Source organism: Camponotus floridanus, unplaced genomic scaffold (genome assembly GCF_003227725.1).
Source record: "Camponotus floridanus strain SB8 unplaced genomic scaffold, Cflo_v7.5 scaffold239, whole genome shotgun sequence".
Lineage (NCBI taxonomy): Eukaryota > Metazoa > Arthropoda > Insecta > Hymenoptera > Formicidae > Camponotus > Camponotus floridanus.
This window is the reverse complement of record NW_020229369.1, coordinates 94,529-115,440: the sequence shown is the minus strand read 5'-3', so window position 1 is coordinate 115,440 and position 20,912 is coordinate 94,529. Positions and strand designations below refer to the sequence as shown.

Genomic DNA, 20,912 nt, shown 5'->3' with positions numbered 1-20,912 from the left:
TCCTCAAATCTAGGTTTTAATTATCTGGAGTGGTCTAGGTTTCGGAGCTGCTACACTTATCGTAAGCGGATCGGAAAAGGTAATTAATGTGCCGAACGTGTTCGTTTTATACCGGTTTAATTGCCCGCGTTGGCGCACGGCGGTATTACCCCTTCCGAACGGGTTACGGAAAGCGGTACGGTCGGGGGCCCGCTCGGAGAGGTTCGGGGTGCGCGCCGAGCGCGGGTTTTCGCCGGTCGCCGGATCGGAACACGTCGGCAACGCTCGGGGGTGTTCGGCTTATTCCGAAAGAGTTATGGAGGATTCACACTGCCTCCGATGTCCGACGCACGACATCCGATATCCAATAAGAGAATGAGATTTCTAGAAACTCTATTTAGTGATATTTTGTCGTACGATACTGTTCGTCGTACGATAAACTTTGTCAAGATTTAACTTTTTCGTACGACAGGCACAAAGAAGCACGTCATACGATTGTCTAGTCACAAAAGAGATGGATAATATATAGCTTAAAAGAAGAGACATTCACTCGACGTAAAACGTTTATTAATACTTATTATGAAAGAAAGTAATAATATTTATCGCCGTTCGTCATTATCTTGCAGAAAGCGTAATTTTGATTACATAATGGAGGACGATATGGTAATTAATAAAGTTTAATATAAAATAATATATTTAAATCTAGGTTATGTTTATTTTGTCATTTTGCATCTATATTATTTAATGGATTAGTTTACGTAACATTTAATTTGTTTCTTTGTTTTAGTTCAAACTTTGCGTAGATTGTGGTGAATATTCAATTGATGACGATCATGAGTGTGAATTGCCGGATACAAACAATGATGATTCAAATTTGGTATCGTCACCAATTGAAACAACTTTGACCGAAGTCCAAAATGTGGAAGAATTAATTAATGAAGTCTTTAAGCGAACACCATTGTGGGACAGTACTTTACCTTATGAAAAACGAGGTCCATCCAGAACAAAATTGTTATGGTCAGCGATTGATAAAAAACTAAGTAAGTTGTTCAATTTTTAAAGAAGAAAAAGAATATATTTTTATATTTTAAAATTGTTATAAATGTCTTTTTAAGATTTACGTCCAGGTACTGCGAATGTTAAATGGCGTAATTTACGAGATACTTACGTCAGAAAATTAAGTGAACAGAAAAAGTACATTCCAAGTGGAAGCGCTGCTGAAGCTAAGCCTAAAGTATCATGGCCATATTTTGAACTGTTAGGATTTTTAAGACCAACAGTAATGCGTAGAAAGTACGTAAATAATATCATAGTCATTATATGATATCATAATCTTTAAGTAAATATGTTTATATTAATTAATTTCTAGGACATTTAGTAACATAAGCCCACCTGCATCTTTCAGTACTAATAGTGATAAACGTTACATAGAGCAACAATTAGAAAAGCTAAATAGTAATACGAGTTTAACAGCTTCCAGAAGCAACAGTAATAAAAGTTGTACATTCTCAGGAAACCGATATACAGTGACCGGCAAAAATAAAAAGCCACCTTAACTATAAAACTGATTTGATGCTAAAAGGTAAAAAAAATTTATTATAAAGTTTTTTATAACTAAAACTGAAAATTTATTAAGTAATTTAATGTTTTTAATTAAAAAGAAATCATTTTTTATTTAATACTGTATTTATTTCTATATAATCATTTATTTAAGAGTGACAAAATAAAAAAGCCAGTTAAGGTAACATAGTATTACGATTTAAAAAAACAACAATATTATTTTAATTAATAATTAATATGATTTCCTTTAGCCTCAATTACTTTTTGCAGTCTTTTTGGTATACTTTCAATTAAATTTTTTAAATGTTGTGGATCCAAATTCTCCCAGGCTAGTTGTAATGCTTCAAAATAAGAATTCTTGTTAGTTACTCCGCTTTTATTAATCCTATTATCCAAAATTGCCCACAGATTTTCGATAGGGTTCAAATCTGGAGATTGCGGAGGCCATTCAAGTTGTTTAATTCGGCAGGAACGAAAAAAAGCTTGACTTTTCTTTGCTGTGTGTTTCGGGTCATTATCTTGTTGGAAAATAAAATTATCTTCTAGTCCGAGTTTCAACAAACACTCCTCCAAATTTTCATTTATTATATCAATGTAGACATCTGCTGTCATAATTCCGTTAATTTTGACAAGATTTCCCACTCCTGCCCATGAGAAACATCCCCAGACTAAAATATTTCCTCCGCCATACTTTACAGTTTTCTGAATGACGATCTTGAAGCTCTTCGCCGTGTTTTCTCCAGACTCTAATCCGCTTCTTTTGTCCAAATAACTCGAATTTGCTTTCATCTGTCCATAAAATATTTTTCCAGAAGTCCAATGACATATTTGCATACTTCCGAGCAAATTGCAAACGTTTTTTCTTATTGGTGACGCTAAAGAAAGGTCGTTTACGTGCAAACCGGCTGTGTAAATTTGCTTCATTGAGTCTTCGACGTACAGTGCGGTCAGAAACAGTAAGATAAATGTTTTCTTGAATTTCTCTAACAGTAATCTTTGGATTTTTCTTAACTTCACGGATTATTTTCATATCCTCCCGCTTGGATGTTGCTCGTTTTCGACCTCTTCCGATTCTATCTGCCACCGATCCAGTTGATTGAAATTTTCTTCTGATCTGTTCTACTGCTCCTCTACTTACTTCATAATTTTTGGCTATATTCCGTTGGGAAAGACCTTTTTGAATATCTCGCACAATTAAGTTTCGAACTTGTGTGGAAATTGATCTTCCTCCCATTTTTGACCGCGAATTTTTTGTAATAATCGAGATAAGCCAATGTTGCAAAAATGATTAACAACAACGAGAAGTGAGCGCAATAACACGAACATGTTGACATGACAACCAAACAAAATATTGTATATATTAAATCGAACAAATCTGAATGGCTTTTTTATTTTGTCAATATAATAAACAGCAATATTTAAGAAATATAAATAAAACTGAAAAGTAAAAAATAATTTATGTAATTGTAACATAAAATTTTAAAATAAATAATAAATACTTCTTCTTTCATCAATGAAAATCTCATCGTTTTAATATTTTTACTCTTTCATTAAGCAAAACAGTATAACTAGGAAAGTGGCTTTTTATTTTTGCCGGTCACTGTATAACATCAAGTCCAAATTTAAGTGATACAGGAGCTTCAGACAGTTCTTTGCAAGGAAACGTTGATTATTGTAACCAACGTAAATTTAGAGCAGATTATTCACCAACACAACAAAATGTAAATTCGATGATAAAGATAGAAGAGACTGAAATATCAAAAAATATACCAAATAGCAGCTGTAAGAATACAGCTATAAAAAATCTTAAAATGTCAGGTATGAGTGTAATCCCTCCTATTTTGTATATATCCCAATGACATATTTATGTGTGCATGTGTTAAAACATCTATAAGCAGGAAAGAAGCGACGTATGAATACTAACAAAGAGAATGATGAGTTATCATTATTTCAACAATCTATAATGTCAGAAATAAAAGCGACAGATAAATCTATAAATGATACATCTGATCCAGTGATGGCTTTTTGTAACTATTTAACAACTCAGCTTCGTACATTATCTCAGGATGACTTTACGAAATGTCAAAGGAAAATATTGTCATTTGTATTTGAAATTCAAGATAATTGAGAAATATCTATAAATTGATTATATAAAATCAAAAACCAAATGTTTAAGTTTATAATGTGCAAAGTTCGCAAAAATATTTATTTTCATAATTTTATAATTACAAGAGTTTTAAGAGTCAAACATACAATTATTTTACGTTGAGTAATAACATAGAATATTTACTAAATATGTGCATATTATCTATGTTTACAGTTTTTTCTTTTTCATTAACAATTAAGTTTGTTAAAAATAGTTTTTTTTTTCATAAAAAATGAAGTTTGTTAAAAATAGTTTTTTTTTAAAATAAAGTTAACAATTCATACATAAATTTTATATTATAAATTCTATATAATAGTTTATTATATAAAAAATATTACCTAAAAAAATATAATATTACAATAAATATTTATTACAGAAAAACATTTTTATTTATTTCCTATATATACAATATATATATATTTTTTATACCTTTTTTCTAAAAAAAAATATTTTTAAAATATTAAAATAATTACTTCTGTTGAGATATACATTCTGGGTGTTTTTCTCTTTTTTTTTATATTATTTTACATAATTTATTTTTATTAAATACATAATGTTCTTATAATTTTTTTTTATTATTGTTTTATATTTTTTATTTCTACAGTTAAATTATATCGATACATACTGCAATAATTGTTAGAGTATTGATAGAGTACAATAAAGTTAAACTTATTTACGAGAAAATGTTTCAAAATAAGAAAATGGAAAAAAATAGAAAATATTTGAAAATGTAATAAAAAGGAAAAAAATATAATATTTGAAAATATTTGAATTTTGTCGTATTTTTTTTGTAACTATTGTGATTCTTTAAATATAATATATTGAATTGCTGCATTTAACGCATATCTTGCCAAGGTACAGAGCCTTCTTCTACAAAATATTGAGCGAATGTATCTCTAAACTCTGCTGCTAATCGTGAGTGTGTATTGCTTCCCACTGAACGAATATTTTCAATGGCAGCTGCATTTTCTTCTGCATTTTCATACATATCATTAATATTTGCATAATGTGATGTTGATAATAAAAAATTATGGAGACAGACGGTTGCTTTAACTATGTTTTCGGTTGTTGTTAACGATGCATTAATCGGTTTTCTGAAAATCCTCCACTTACTAGTCATAATGCCAAACGCATTTTCTACGACACGTCTGGCTCGACTTAATCTATAATTGAATATTTCTCTAGTTTTATTCAATCGATTACCGGGATATGGTCTTAAAGTATACTCATTAAGCTGAAATGCAGCATCAGCTACAAGCATGTAGGGAACAGATATACTGCAATTTGACAATGGACATGGAGGTGGTAATTCCATTTGTTTATTTTCAAATCGCTGTCCCATAATGGAGCCTTTAAAAATTCCACCGTCATTATGTCTCCCTTGGGCGCCAATATCAACCATCAAAAACTCATAAGATGCTGATACTACCGCTATAAGTACAATGCTGTGTTGTCCTTTATAGTTATAGAATGTCGATCCTGCATGTGGTGGTGCCTGTAAAAAATGTTAGGACGAATTCACACTTTTTTTATTCTACAAATAGGTAGTATATATTGATATAGATAAAATTATGCAAAATTAATAATATGTCATACTTGTATTACAACATGTTTCCCATCGATAGCTCCTATACAATGTGGGAAGTTCCATCGTCTAAAAAAACCATCTACTATCTTCTTCCATCCTTGTTGAGAGGGTTGAAATAGAACACGATGTTGTAAAACCTCCCAAATAGCTTGACATGTATCTTGAATGATACCAGAAACGGTACTTTTACCTAAACAATATGACATCGCGAGTGATGACATCAAATCACCAGATGCTAAGTATCTGTAAATATATGTATATACTGACATTATATAAAAGTAAACAAATAAATATATATTTCAGGATAAAATAAATAAAATATGTAAGATCAACTTACCGTAATGTTATTAACAGCCGAATAGTAGATGATATTGGTTTTCGAAAATTTGTTTCTTGTTTTCGTATTATTGGTTCAACTAAATTAAGCAATTCATCGAAAGATTCAGGCATCATTCGTGTATAATTATAATACCACTCCAAGTCTTGAAAACGCATTTCTTGCACTATTGTTGAAGCTTCTCTTTTTGTTTCTCGTCCAAGGATACATGTTCTAATCCATATTTTCTTTTTCTTTTTAGAGCACTTATTTTTTAATTGAATAATTTTCAATTGATTTATTTTTAATAACAAATTTAATAGTCTCTTCTTTTTTTTTAAGAGTATTAAATTATTCATTTTATTTTTTGCTAACAATAAAAGCTGCGACACTGCGATCGACAGAGCAAAACTAACCCATCGCGACAATTCACTGCTTTTATCTAGTTATTTACACTAGGTATTTTTTAGTTTACAAGACCACATGGAACTGCTAATCGTGTACAATTTGAACTGCTTTAATACGTACGATCAGTCGGACCGATCAGTCATCGTACCATCGGAGACAGTGTGAATCCTCCATTAGAATCGTTTAAAAAAATGTAGACGCACCGCGCCCCTGCCTATGCCCGGCGGATGTTCTGCCGGGCGGCAGCTTCCGGCGGATCGCATGCCGGGTAAAACGATGCACCTAAAGGGGTGCACGGGGTGCATCGTTACAAATGGGAAGACGAAAACATTCCATATGGCTTGACTCAGCGTGTAATTACAACAGCTGTTGGAAGAAGAAGAATCATCTGTCGTATATGTTAAAAGACTTGAAAAGCGAAAATGGCTAACCAATATACTTAGATGATGCGGGAAACGGCTATATTATTGAAACCTTGGATGCGGATTATGAAGATATTGATACTCTAAATAAATTAGATAATATCAATAGTATGCGATGTGGAAAACATGTTAAGAATTGCGCATTACAAAATATAATATTTAACTGATGTTCGCAACGTCAGAAAGAATTGTAAGAAAAATAAAATATGTAAACATTAATACGTTTATCTCTTATTCCCCCACCCTAATCCTTTCCTTGCGTTTCTAAGAATTTTTTTGTCCGAGCGCCGTCTCCTCCTTCTCCTAAATTTCAGTGCGTTAGAACCATTAATCCCCCATCACATTATACCTTTAAAAGATGAGCGTCACGTATACTCCGTTAATTCCTGTACGAACAGTGTCGCGTTAAGCGCTCGTGATTCACTTTTCATAACTCCAGAGAAATGTACTACGTCGAAAGAAGCAGCAGCAGCAGCAGCGGCGACGGCATCAGTGGACGCGTAAATGTACCGAGTCGTGATAAAATTCCATCGTTTGAGAACAAATGTGACGAGTAAGTTTCGTTTAACATTTTTCTATTTTTACAAATTGTATTATTAGTATTATTTAATTTTAATTTTTTCTGTAGCACTTCGTTGGAGCGTCGTGCGGTTCGTATACTAGGTAAACGATACGCATTGACAGCTATGGAATTCAAATTCCTCGAAATTGGTATCAACATAAGTCTGCCGAGTTACGTGGAGATTGCTATAGGAGATCATCAGAGAAAGGAACTGATATTATCTCTCGAAACGTGGAAGGGAGCTCTACGAGCAACATCGCAATATTCAAAATTTCCTTCGGAACGACTCTAAAGATGACTACAATTTCATAAGCGTTGGACCGCTAACAGTGAAAGTTCGTACGATTAACAACGTCAAACTCATAAGTCTCGATCTTAAAACGTATTCATGATGATGATCGAATCGACGTTACATCGTATGTTCGATCTCGATCAATGCATAGATGTAACTTTTAATTGAATAAAATTATCGAAACAGTTGCTGTTTATGTAATTGTCCAATATCGCATCCACTGTAATAAATCCGAAAGAAGTATCAAATGTAATACGCGCACGTTTTCAACAAGTATCAACTCGTCGATTGCGAGTTGGCAGCTTTAGTTTTTAGTCCACATAGTACGTAAAAAAAAATAAAGAATTTAAGTTTATTAAATCATGACGTAATTTCTTGACACATATTTCCATCCTTTGCGCTAGTTATAAGACATTATCGTTCTTTCTCTCGCACGCGTTGTCTTCGCACTATCGTTCTCTGTCTCTCGCACGCGTTACCTTTCAAAGGAATGCAGGAGCTGTTTATATTGTTTATAAACCGGACATCGACATATGTCATACTGTTTATATTGTTTATTAACCGGGTATGTAATATAATATTGCTTATCATTGCGATAACATCGAACACGCGCCGAACAAACGTACCTCGCACCATAGCCCCCGCGCTTCCGAAATCCTCCGTCCCGCGTGACATCATTCCCCCGCACGACCGAAATTCTCTTCGCACCTCACCCCCCCCCCTGAGTTAAAACTCTCCTAGTACCCTATATGGAGACACTGCTAGGACCCTATATGGAAACACTATCAGAACCTCATAAGAAAATTTTATATTGTCCGCAATTGACATTCATTTGTGCATGGATATTTATTTTGTTTTTTACGATACATATATATGAGAATTCACTATAAAAATATATATATGAGAATTCACTATAAAAAAAAATTAACCGTCTGCGGTTATTTTTTGGAGCTCTAGGGCTCCTCTCGCAAAAAATAGAAGACATACGGCTATAAGAGTCCTCGAGCTAATGCGCTCTTTGACCGACTTAAGCCGTGACTCGCGAGACCTGTGCCGCGGCCTTATATACTGTCTTAGATAGATTTTACTTTCGGGTTAGGCTTTTTCCCTTTCGCCATTTAGCAGCGATAATGTATAGGTATATCTATGTATTTAAAAATTTTTTTTATTTTGTATAATGGAAAGTATGAAATAAATAAAATATTTTTAAGAAATTGTTTGTTTATTAATGTTATTATTAATGCAATATTATTAACTTTTTTTGAGTTTTTTATAAATTGATACTACATGAATTCTTCATTTTAAAAATGCGGCGCAATTAAAAAATCCTTACAAGGGCTTTCTTCATTATTTTTATTAAAGCCTGAGTTTCAAAATTAATTAGTAAAATAATTTAATAAAATCTTAAATTAAACTGTATATTAAACATCGGATAAGTATTAGTTTTTTTAAGTATATGTCCTTAGTAATATTTAATAAGACCCCATATTGATGATGATAGAATATCCTTTTCTATGGCATCCCTGCATTATCCTTATCAGGGCCAATAGTATCATGTATTAGCTCTAATAATTTTTTACACGGGCCAATCGTCTTATTCGCCAGATTTAGCACCCAGCGACTATCATCTGTAATGATGCACCCCCTGAGATGCATCGTATACTCGGCATGCGATCCGCCGGAAGCTGCCGCCCGGCACAATATCCGCCGGGCATAGGCAGGGGCGCGGTGCGTCCACATTTTTTTAAACGTTATTACGCGAACGGTTTTAAGGGGATCCTAAAGTGGACTTTTTTACCGACAAAATGTGAAGATTCAGTTCGATCACTATTCTTTTTATTGGCTACACATATCGATAAATCCTTTTCCACAATTAAAGTTCTAAGAATAACGAAGTGCGGAAGCTATAACTTAATGCAAAAAACCAAGAAAAGTTACATAAAACTGTGTTAATTACATTAGTGTTACCGACTTCTTCCATCACGTCGTAACAATATTGCTTTAATATATAAGTTTTGCAGTTTGTCTGTGTAAAAGACACAGCGCTCGCAGTTGGGATAACATGAAAGAATAATACAAAAGTAAAAAAAATGATCTTAGAAGCTTATATAAAAAAATTAATGATCGAACTGTTTAGTGTACGTGCGTGCATGTACAATATCGATATAAAAGAGTAAAATAAAAAAAAATTAGTTGACGAATAGCATGATAGATGGCACTATCATCTAAACTTTTATCGACAAGGACAGATATAATCGTATTTTCTCTTTCTCTCTTTCATGCCTGTGATAAGTTTATACGTATACTCATGATTGCACTCCCTCGTATTTTTCATTTCGCATTTCTTCGATTTGAAAATAATTGCAATAGATTAATGATGATTTTGCCATTAAAATGATACCAAACATGACATAAATCGGGTCATTTTTAATTAAATTAATTACAAAATTTTAATTATGTATTTCATTAAAAATCACTCGATTTATGTCATGTTTGGTGTCATTTTAACCGCAATAATCTCATTAATTCATTGCAATTATTTTCAAATCGAAGAAATGCGAAATGAAAAAAATTTATTTTCCATTATTATAAATTGACATGTATACATACGAAGATAAGAAAAAGTGAGCCTGGCGAGCGAGACTTCGGAACTCTTTGATGTCTCGTCATCTCGCTTGCTCCTTACTCCGTCTCGCTCTTGCTTCGAATCGGAGACCTTTCCTTATTTATAACAATTGTTAGGGATTTAAATATCGCAAAAATTAAAATTTTTATTTCGCTCTTTTTCGATTTGAAAATAATTGCAACGAATTAATAAGATTTTTGCGATTAAAATGACACCAAACACGGCATAAATCGAATCATTTTTAATAAAATATATAATTAAAATTTAATAATTAATTTAATTAAAAATGATCCGATTTATGTCATGTTTGGTGTCGTTTTAATCACAAAATCGTCATTAATCTATTGCAATTATTTTCAAATCGAAGAAATGCGAAATGAAATATTTTATTTTCTATAGTATTGCGGAATCAGACTGCGCGGCGGCTGTAATATATATATTTACTGAGCAGTGATGCAGAATGGATACGCTGGCAACAGCAAATTATTTCGCATAGAGTACAGCTCGATGTTTTTCGACGTTCCTCGATCCTCGACCGTTACAAATTACAACGCGTTATAACGTGTCGGTTATAATGAAAGTATTATATATATATATATATATATATATATATATATATATATATATATATATTGTTACGTCCCTGGTTCGAGTCGCGATCGAGTCCGGTTTGAAAAAAGAAGAAGCCCGTTGTTGACAGCAAGAGATTGTTGACAGCAGCGCCTGTCAATTGAGTCTGGTCCCAGCTGTCTAGCTGTGCGGACGCGTTTTTTTCCCGAGCCGATCCGTTGTGCTATTTGTGTTATTATTCCGTGTTATTTACGTTATCGTTTGTGTTCTGTGTTGTGTATTAAAGTTCCTTGCTTCTCTAAAAGTGCTTATTTATTTCGCGCGTCTCGCGAGCGGCCGATTCATAAGTGCGCGCTTTCGATCGAAGTCCTCGCCGCGAGCGTAACATATATAGCATATTTATTTATTTTAGATATAGTGCTTATATAATGATGTGTAAGTATAATGCCAAACACTTGCCTCTCTGGTCAAAGATTACATACTTTATATATACATATATATATATATATATATATATATATATATATATATATTTATAGTAGTTAGTGCCAGAGACAATTTATTCATGAGCTAGCTGCTTTTAAAAGTATTTGTCTCAGAGGCGATCTATTCGTGTGCTGGTTTTTAAAAATATTTTATACCAAATGCAATTTGCATGAGCACTGTGATAATTAAAAAATATTTATCCCAGAAACGATCTATTCGTGTGCTGGTTTTTAAAAATATTTTATACCAAATGCAATTTGCATGAGCACTGTGATAATTAAAAAATATTTATCCCAGAAACGATCTATTCGTGTGCTGGTTTTTAAAAATATTTTATACCAGACGCGGTTGCATGAGCGCTATGGTAATTAAAAAACATTTGTCCCAGAGGCGATCTATTCGTGTGCTGGTTTTTAAAAATATTTTATACCAGACGCGGTTGCATGAGCGCTATGGTAATTAAAAAACATTTGTCCCAGAGGCGATCTATTCGTGTGCTGGTTTTTAAAAATATTTTATACCAGACGCGATTGCATGAGCGCTATGGTAATTAAAAAACATTTGTCCCAGAGACGATCTATTCGTGTGCTGGTTTTTAAAAATATTTTATACCAGACGCGGTTGCATGAGCGCTATGGTAATTAAAAAACATTCGTCCCAAAGGCGATCTATTCGTGTGCTGGTTTTTAAAAATATTTTATACCAGATGCGATTTGCATGAGCACTGTGATAATTAAAAAATATTTATCCCAGAAACGATCTATTCGTGTGCTGGTTTCTAAAAATATTTTATATATGAGATACAGTTTGCATGATCGCTGTGGTAATTAAAAAATATTTATCCCAGAGACGATCTAAAAAAATCTCAATGTAAAGATTATCTTCATTAATTAAAATTGGAGAAACAAAAAAGGTATATTGCATCTTATAAAAATTGGCCTACTCTATATTCAGAAATTGTAAATTGAAGAAATGAATAAATTTATTATTCTATTCATATTTGCGATGAGATAAATATATAATATAATGTAATGTTTGTAAATTTATATTATAATTATATAATTTTCATATCATTTACATATACAACAATTATATATATAATATATTTACATATATATAATATATAACATATTTAATATATATATATATATTTTAAACATGTATGAAATATATTATATATATGCATGTATATGTAAATCAATAAAAATATGAATATATTATCTCATTTCAATATATTTAACGCAATGCAAAAGATTGCATTTTCTATTATATTATGCATGCTTCAAATAATAATGTCGGTAATAGCGTATCTAAAAATGTCGATATTATCGATATTATCGACATTTTTAGTTACATTTAGATGGGGGCGCTAATCCGTCGGAGTTTGCCCGTCGCTTTAGGATCCCCTTAAGTCGTTAGGCTAATTGTAAAATTGGCCGAAGACTGCCGAGCGTTGTCGATGTGTCCCGAAGCGCCGGCCGGCGGAAACCCGCGTTCGGCGCATCTCCCAAACTCTTCCCAGCGGGCCCGACCGTACCGCTTCCCGATAACTCGTTCGGAAGGGATAATACCGCCGCGCGCCGACGCGGGCAATTAGCCGTAAAAGGGACACATTCGGCAAGCTAATCACCTTTTCCTAGACCGCTCCTAAAAATCAGCCCAGATTTAAGTTACAGAAGTAGAGCGAACTCTTCCTCCATCGAGCACTCTCGATACTTAATCAGGCTCATTCTATCCGGCCACTCTTTTGATCGTACAAAAAAGAATCAGAGCGCTCCAGTTCTATCGAGTGATCTCGATAATCAGTTCAAGATCCGACCGCCTAACGCCAGGGCATATTAATCTCGAGGTAGAGAAAAGAGCTACCTCGGATGAGTTTCTCTTATCGGCACGGCGTTCCTTGAAAACTTCCTATCAAACAGGAATTATTCGGGCATTTTATATTTAACGCTGTAAATGAGTATTTTAAAGAGCTCGACAAATGGTACTATAAAGTTGTATCACTGCATTAGAGTTATGAAAAATGTATTAGTCTTTGTGCAGATTATGTTGAAAAATAAAATTTAAAAAAAATCCATAAGACTTTTTTTCTTTATCACGTCTTATTTACGTTTTTTTCTTTATCAGGTCGGAAACTTATCACCCTACCTTCATAAGTATTTCTTCACTCGCGATTTACGGAATAGTCTCGTTACTACGCGGTGCGTTGTCTGTAAACAAGAATAGAATCAACTACGAATGTTAAAAGAAATTGTGTAGTCGACCAAACTAGCCAGAAATATAATTTATTCAATACGACGTTTCGACCATATGGTTGTGGTCCTTATCAAGTATACACTGAAATAGATATATAAGTTGCAAAAAATTATTATTATTTACATCTAATTTTCGGTTTGAACCGTAATACGCACAATTAATTTAGTTTCAACGTGAGATATTTTAAATATACATACAAAATTAGCCGAAGTAGTAGTAATCAGAGTGTCGGCATAGATAATAATCTTGTGCAAGCACAAGTCACATTTGCAAAACTTTATTTTGAAATTTCAATTTTAAGAACAATGAGTCCGTGTGGGACCTCGTCAAAGACTAAACGCGATCATAAGTAAAACGGAATTACATGACCTTTATTATTTTGTCATAAATGTAGTTTAAATTTTCTGTGTCTTTTTGTAAGTTGATTAGGTTATCACATCTCTTTATGAAAAACATCTCAGCAATTTCTCTTTTACGAACATACTTTTCGTTGTGTAGGATGTTCGGTTTTAACCAATCAAAATCATAACCAGATTCTAATCTATGCTTGCTAATTACTGAATGATTAGTTTCATATAATTTTATGTTGTTACAGTGTTCTTTTATTCGCGTACGTAAATGTCTTTTTGTTTGTCCGATATATGCTAAATTGCAATCTTTGCAATTTAACTTGTATACCACGCCTGTTTTGTCATTATCGTGTAAGCGATCTTTACCTCGTGTAATTAAATTATTTAGTTTTTTGGTTATCTTATACACGACCTTAAAGCCTCTATTACGTAAGAGACGGTATAAATCTTGACTAACATTTTCAACATATGGTATTGTGATAAACCGAGTCACGTCCGAACGAGTAAGATTCACATCAGTTGTATCAGCATTATGGTCACGATTATTTAGAAAATTGAGTCTTTTTTTAATGTGTTTATATATAAAATGTGCCGGAAAGCCGTTTTTTATTAACGTGTCAGAAACTAGCTTTATGTTGTCTTGTTTAAAGCAGTCATTAGATAATAAGATCGCGTGGTCAACTAAATTGTAAATAGTATTAATCTTATACTTTAGTGGGTGGTTCGAATGATAGTTTATATACCTCCCTGACCATGTAGGTTTCCGGAACCAATTTGTGATAAGTCTATTATCGGACCGAATAATTTTTACATTCAAAAAGCTAATGGATGAGTCAACTTCAGTCTCATAAGTGAATCTTAAGCGTTCGTGGTAATTGTTAAACTTTGTCAAGATCTCGTTGATTTTTGCGCGTGGTACTGTTGCGAAAACGTCATCGACAAATCTATAATAAGTAGGAACGGTAAAACCTAATGAGTTTAGACATTGAATCTCCATATCTTCCATTACCATATCTGCTAAGATAAGTGAAAGTGGAGAGCCCATGGGGGTGCCGAAGATCTGCTCATAAAAACGTCCGTTAAATGCAAAACAAGTTGAATCCAAGATCAATTCAGTTGCAAATAAAAATTGAGAAAGATTGAATTTAGTGTTCTTGGCAATATCTTCCCAGCGTTTCCGTATGGCCTTTACTACCAAATCTTTTGGGACGTTAGTGAATAATGAAGCCACATCCAACGAAACCATAATGTTATCTTTGTCAATATCAGTGTTCTTGATAATTTCGACAAAGGACCAACCATCTTTGATATATGAATTTGGTTTTCTTATCGATTTTTGTAGGATATCGTGGATGTAACTCGAGATATTGTATAGTGGGCTTCCCAAAGCAGATACTATGATTCTCAACGGAAAACCATCTTTATGAATCTTCGGCAGCCCGTAGCATCGCGGTAAATTTCCGTTGGTGCAATTTAAGTTTTTATATGTCAACTCACCGATCAAACCGCTCCTACGCCAAGACTTGACTAACTCATTGATTTTATTTGTTAATCTTTTCAAGGGATCCTTTTTTAATTCCCTGTAAGTGGTTGTGTCACTCAACAGCAATTCCATCTTGTCGAAATAATCACTCTTGTCCATAACGACAGAGATCTGACCTTTGTCAGCTCTCGTGACCATGATGTCTTTATTTTCGCGTAAATATCTCTTGGAGACCGCGTAAGACTGCAAGATGCATCTATCTGAATAATTAGTACGTTTATTGTTGTCAAGAAATCTCTGAAGGATGTTAGAGATAGAAATTCTAGTTGTTTCGATAGTATCTGTTGGCAAGATATTACTATGCACTTCGAAATTTTTGACAACATCCAAAACAAAATTGTTACGATCATTTTTTTGTTTCCGTTCAATGGGTAACGCAAAATTGTCACCCAAGCTTAACACATCAGAAACAATGTCCGGTATGTCCTTGCTGCTGATATTCACGAACCACTTAGATTTGTCAATTTTTGAAAACGGATGCTCGTTATATTTTTGTTTCAAGTTATTAAATTTTTTAATTGAATTATTTTTTGTACTGTAATTAAATGATGTCAATCTATGTTTATTCAATTCGAAAAAAGTAGTCAATATGTCATGTGGTAGGCATTCAAAAAGTCGTTTTTCAATGTTTTTAATTTTGTCATGTAAATAATTTAAATGGATGTTAAGATCTTCAATCTCGAAACAAAAAGACACAGAAAATTTAAACAACATTTATGACAAAATAATAAAGGTCATGTAATTCCGTTTTACTTATGATCGCGTTTAGTCTTTGACGAGGTCCCACACGGACTCATTGTTCTTAAAATTGAAATTTCAAAATAAAGTTTTGCAAATGTGACTTGTGCTTGCACAAGATTATTATCTATGCCGACACTCTGATTACTACTACTGCGGCTAATTTTGTATGTATATTTAAAATATCTCACGTTGAAACTAAATTAATTGTGCGTATTACGGTTCAAACCGAAAATTAGATGTAAATAATAATAATTTTTTGCAACTTATATATCTATTTCAGTGTATACTTGATAAGGACCACAACCATATGGTCGAAACGTCGTATTGAATAAATTATATTTCTGGCTAGTTTGGTCGACTACACAATTTCTTTTAACCTTTGAAAATTCGACTAGCGATATTAAGCTTCTACAAATTTCTAAATCCGCTCCTCGACCTAATTATGGAGCAACTGATGACTTCTTTCAACACATCTCTCAACGGTTTGATAACAATTGCACAACACTGTTGAAAACATGGATAAATTGCAAAAAGAAGATCTGCACCGCGAAACAACAATTGACTTTTCTAATTCGGTGCAGAGGACACGATTTAATTCCTACGCACATTAAAAAATTGAAAATTAGTATTGCGTTCCACAGCAATAGCATTAAGCGCAAGTTTAACCTTTTTATAAAAACAAATCAACACATGTTGTTAAATTTCGAGATTGAAGATCTTAACATCCATTTAAATTATTTACATGACAAAATTAAAAACATTGAAAAACGACTTTTTGAATGCCTACCACATGACATATTGACTACTTTTTTCGAATTGAATAAACATAGATTGACATCATTTAATTACAGTACAAAAAATAATTCAATTAAAAAATTTAACAACTTGAAACAAAAATATAACGAGCATCCGTTTTCAAAAATTGACAAATCTAAGTGGTTCGTGAATATCAGCAGCAAGGACATACCGGACATTGTTTCTAATGTGTTAAGCTTGGGTGACAATTTTGAGTTACCCATTGAACAGAAACAAAAAAATGATCGTAACAATTTTGTTTTGGATGTTGTCAAAAATTTCGAAGTGCATAGTAATATCTTGCCAACAGATACTATCGAAACAACTAGAATTTCTATCTCTAACATCCTTCAGAGATTTCTTGACAACAATAAACGTACTAATTATTCAGATAGATGCATCTTGCAGTCTTACGCGGTCTCCAAGAGATATTTACGCGAAAATAAAGACATCATGGTCACGAGAGCTGACAAAGGTCAGATCTCTGTCGTTATGGACAAGAGTGATTATTTCGACAAGATGGAATTGCTGTTGAGTGACACAACCACTTACAGGGAATTAAAAAAGGATCCCTTGAAAAGATTAACAAATAAAATCAATGAGTTAGTCAAGTCTTGGCGTAGGAGCGGTTTGATCGGTGAGTTGACATATAAAAACTTAAATTGCACCAACGGAAATTTACCGCGATGCTACGGGCTGCCGAAGATTCATAAAGATGGTTTTCCGTTGAGAATCATAGTATCTGCTTTGGGAAGCCCATTATACAATATCTCGAGTTACATCCACGATATCCTACAAAAATCGATAAGAAAACCAAATTCATATATCAAAGATGGTTGGTCCTTTGTCGAAATTATCAAGAACACTGATATTGACAAAGATAACATTATGGTTTCGTTGGATGTGGCTTCATTATTCACTAACGTCCCAAAAGATTTGGTAGTAAAGGCCATACGGAAACGCTGGGAAGATATTGCCAAGAACACTAAATTCAATCTTTCTCAATTTTTATTTGCAACTGAATTGATCTTGGATTCAACTTGTTTTGCATTTAACGGACGTTTTTATGAGCAGATCTTCGGCACCCCCATGGGCTCTCCACTTTCACCTATCTTAGCAGATATGGTAATGGAAGATATGGAGATTCAATGTCTAAACTCATTAGGTTTTACCGTTCCTACTTATTATAGATTTGTCGATGACGTTTTCGCAACAGTACCACGCGCAAAAATCAACGAGATCTTGACAAAGTTTAACAATTACCACGAACGCTTAAGATTCACTTATGAGACTGAAGTTGACTCATCCATTAGCTTTTTGAATGTAAAAATTATTCGGTCCGATAATAGACTTATCACAAATTGGTTCCGGAAACCTACATGGTCAGGGAGGTATATAAACTATCATTCGAACCACCCACTAAAGTATAAGATTAATACTATTTACAATTTAGTTGACCACGCGATCTTATTATCTAATGACTGCTTTAAACAAGACAACATAAAGCTAGTTTCTGACACGTTAATAAAAAACGGCTTTCCGGAACATTTTATATATAAACACATTAAAAAAAGACTCAATTTTCTAAATAATCGTGACCATAATGCTACAACTGATGTGAATCTTACTCGTTCGGACGTGACTCGGTTTATCACAATACCATATGTTGAAAATGTTAGTCAAGATTTATACCGTCTCTTACGTAATAGAGGCTTTAAGGTCGTGTATAAGATAACCAAAAAACTAAATAATTTAATTACACGAGGTAAAGATCGCTTACACGATAATGACAAAACAGGCGTGGTATACAAGTTAAATTGCAAAGATTGCAATTTAGCATATATCGGACAAACAAAAAGACATTTACGTACGCGAATAAAAGAACACTGTAACAACATAAAATTACATGAAACTAATCATTCAGTAATTAGCAAGCATAGATTAGAATCTGGTTATGATTTTGATTGGTTAAAACCGAACATCCTACACAACGAAAAGTATGTTCGTAAAAGAGAAATTGCTGAAATGTTTTTCATAAAGAGATGTGATAACCTAATCAACTTACAAAAAGACACAGAAAATTTAAACAACATTTATGACAAAATAATAAAGGTCATGTAATTCCGTTTTACTTATGATCGCGTTTAGTCTTTGACGAGGTCCCACACGGACTCATTGTTCTTAAAATTGAAATTTCAAAATAAAGTTTTGCAAATGTGACTTGTGCTTGCACAAGATTATTATCTATGCCGACACTCTGATTACTACTACTGCGGCTAATTTTGTATGTATATTTAAAATATCTCACGTTGAAACTAAATTAATTGTGCGTATTACGGTTCAAACCGAAAATTAGATGTAAATAATAATAATTTTTTGCAACTTATATATCTATTTCAGTGTATACTTGATAAGGACCACAACCATATGGTCGAAACGTCGTATTGAATAAATTATATTTCTGGCTAGTTTGGTCGACTACACAATTTCTTTTAACCTTTGAAAATTCGACTAGCGATATTAAGCTTCTACAAATTTCAGAATCAACTACGATATAAAACTGAAATAAATGACGTCAAACTTTATCGTCACTCACACTTTTTGAATAGATTTTTCCAACATGAGGCATTGAGATTCGATAGCGAACAGAACAATTAACTTTTGAGCATAATGCTGTAACATATGATTTTCCGTGATCGGATATCATTTAATTTACGGATAGTAAATTAAATCTGCCGCCGGATCCAAGTACGAGAATAACGAGATGTGTGAGTACATGTAAAACAAATATATTTATTTAGCTGTATATGTGTGGTGTACAAGTGTAGTTGTGTGTATGTGTGAGTGTGTAATATTATAATGTGCGTGTGTGTGTTTAAAATTACAATGTATGTGTGTGAGAATACAACTCAATATATGTGTGCGCTTGTATGTACGGTAACGCCATGTGCGAATGTATGTACGTGCGTTAAAGTGCGATAGTTCGATAGCTTGGTTTACACGGGCCGCAAATTCGCTATGAGTTAGCGCGAAACATTGCTGTTTATGTCGGCGCAGATGTTCGTCTATTATTCAATTCGCGGATGCAAAACGGTCGCAGACGTGTCTCAGCTCAAGATCGGTATATGTTTTTGAGATATAATAATTGTACACGTGATAATTACGATCCGCGCGGGACGCGCTTGCGCGGTTCCCGGAATCGGCGCGTTATCGGGTTTTTATCGCGCGCGTTTTTGCTCGGGTTTTTGCCTATTTACGGCCAGCTGATCGGGTTTTAATGCCCGGCGTATTGATATTTAAATCTCCGTTAATTTTCCCCGATGAATTAAGGGTTCGGATAGGCGTCGCGACGCTAGCAAGCATCGGAGGCGACTCAAGTTCCACCCCGGGATAGGTGCGATACCTGAAATCTGGATCTGGATTCGGAGGCGATTTCGAAGGTTCCGATATCAATCGGCAGAGGCAGGTAGAGCGTTCGCACTACCTTCTAGCCTTTTTACTCTCGCAAGGATTTTCCTCTTGTTCGCTTCGCTTGCCTTCAGACTAACTCAGCTGCTGGAGAGGATCGGAAGGATCTGTCCCGATATGTCGCCAAGAGCCCGTTTTATACCCGGTTAATTATCCCGCGCTGGCGTATTCGGTAATTACTCCCACCGAGTGGCGGTAAAAATATCGGAGCGATTCGGGTTCGCCCGGGGGAGTTCGGGATGCCGCGCGCGAGTTCTCAATCGGCTCCCGGCGGCAGTGTCGCGATTACGATTATCGCTCTCCTACCCGGTAGTTTTCTAAGAGATTAAAAATGTGGGCGCACAGCCCTCTGCCGTTGTTCGATCGGTGTCGTCGGGCGGCAGCTTCCGGCCGATGTTCGCCGGGAAATGATGCATTTCGGGATGCATCGTTACAATACAACCTTGATATCTGTTATTCAGCAGAGACCTATGTTATAATAAATATGTTTCACAGCCTATGTTATAATAAATACTTTTCTTACAGGAGAATGTTTATTCAGCAATACCTACTTCGATGCAAGTGTTAAATGTAGAATAGGAAAATGTGCTGGATAAAAAACGCTATACTATAAATATAAAATATAGATAATATAGATAATATAGATAAATGAGAGGAAATCTAGGAAAATGTGCTGGATAAAAAACGCTATACTATAAATATAAAATATAGATAATATAGATAATATAGATAAATGAGAGGAAACCTAGGAAACATGTCCTCTACTCGTGCGTTTAGAATCGTTATCTCTTCTTGCAGTTTCTC

General features: G+C 33.8%; 2 protein-coding genes across 2 annotated transcripts; both read left to right on the top strand.

Moving 5' to 3' along the window:
* The first annotated feature begins 627 nt into the window (after positions 1 to 627).
* Positions 628 to 1,535, top strand: LOC105257536. Its single transcript, XM_011268217.3, has 4 exons — positions 628 to 642; positions 767 to 1,019; positions 1,095 to 1,272; positions 1,349 to 1,535. Exons 1-4 carry the CDS (start codon positions 628 to 630, stop codon positions 1,533 to 1,535), a joined length of 633 nt encoding a protein of 210 aa, XP_011266519.2.
* A 15,558-nt stretch (positions 1,536 to 17,093) lies between these two features.
* LOC112638033 lies at positions 17,094 to 20,676 on the top strand. Its single transcript, XM_025408867.1, has 2 exons — positions 17,094 to 18,031; positions 20,634 to 20,676. Exons 1-2 carry the CDS (start codon positions 17,094 to 17,096, stop codon positions 20,674 to 20,676), a joined length of 981 nt encoding a protein of 326 aa, XP_025264652.1.
* The last annotated feature ends 236 nt before the right edge of the window (positions 20,677 to 20,912 follow it).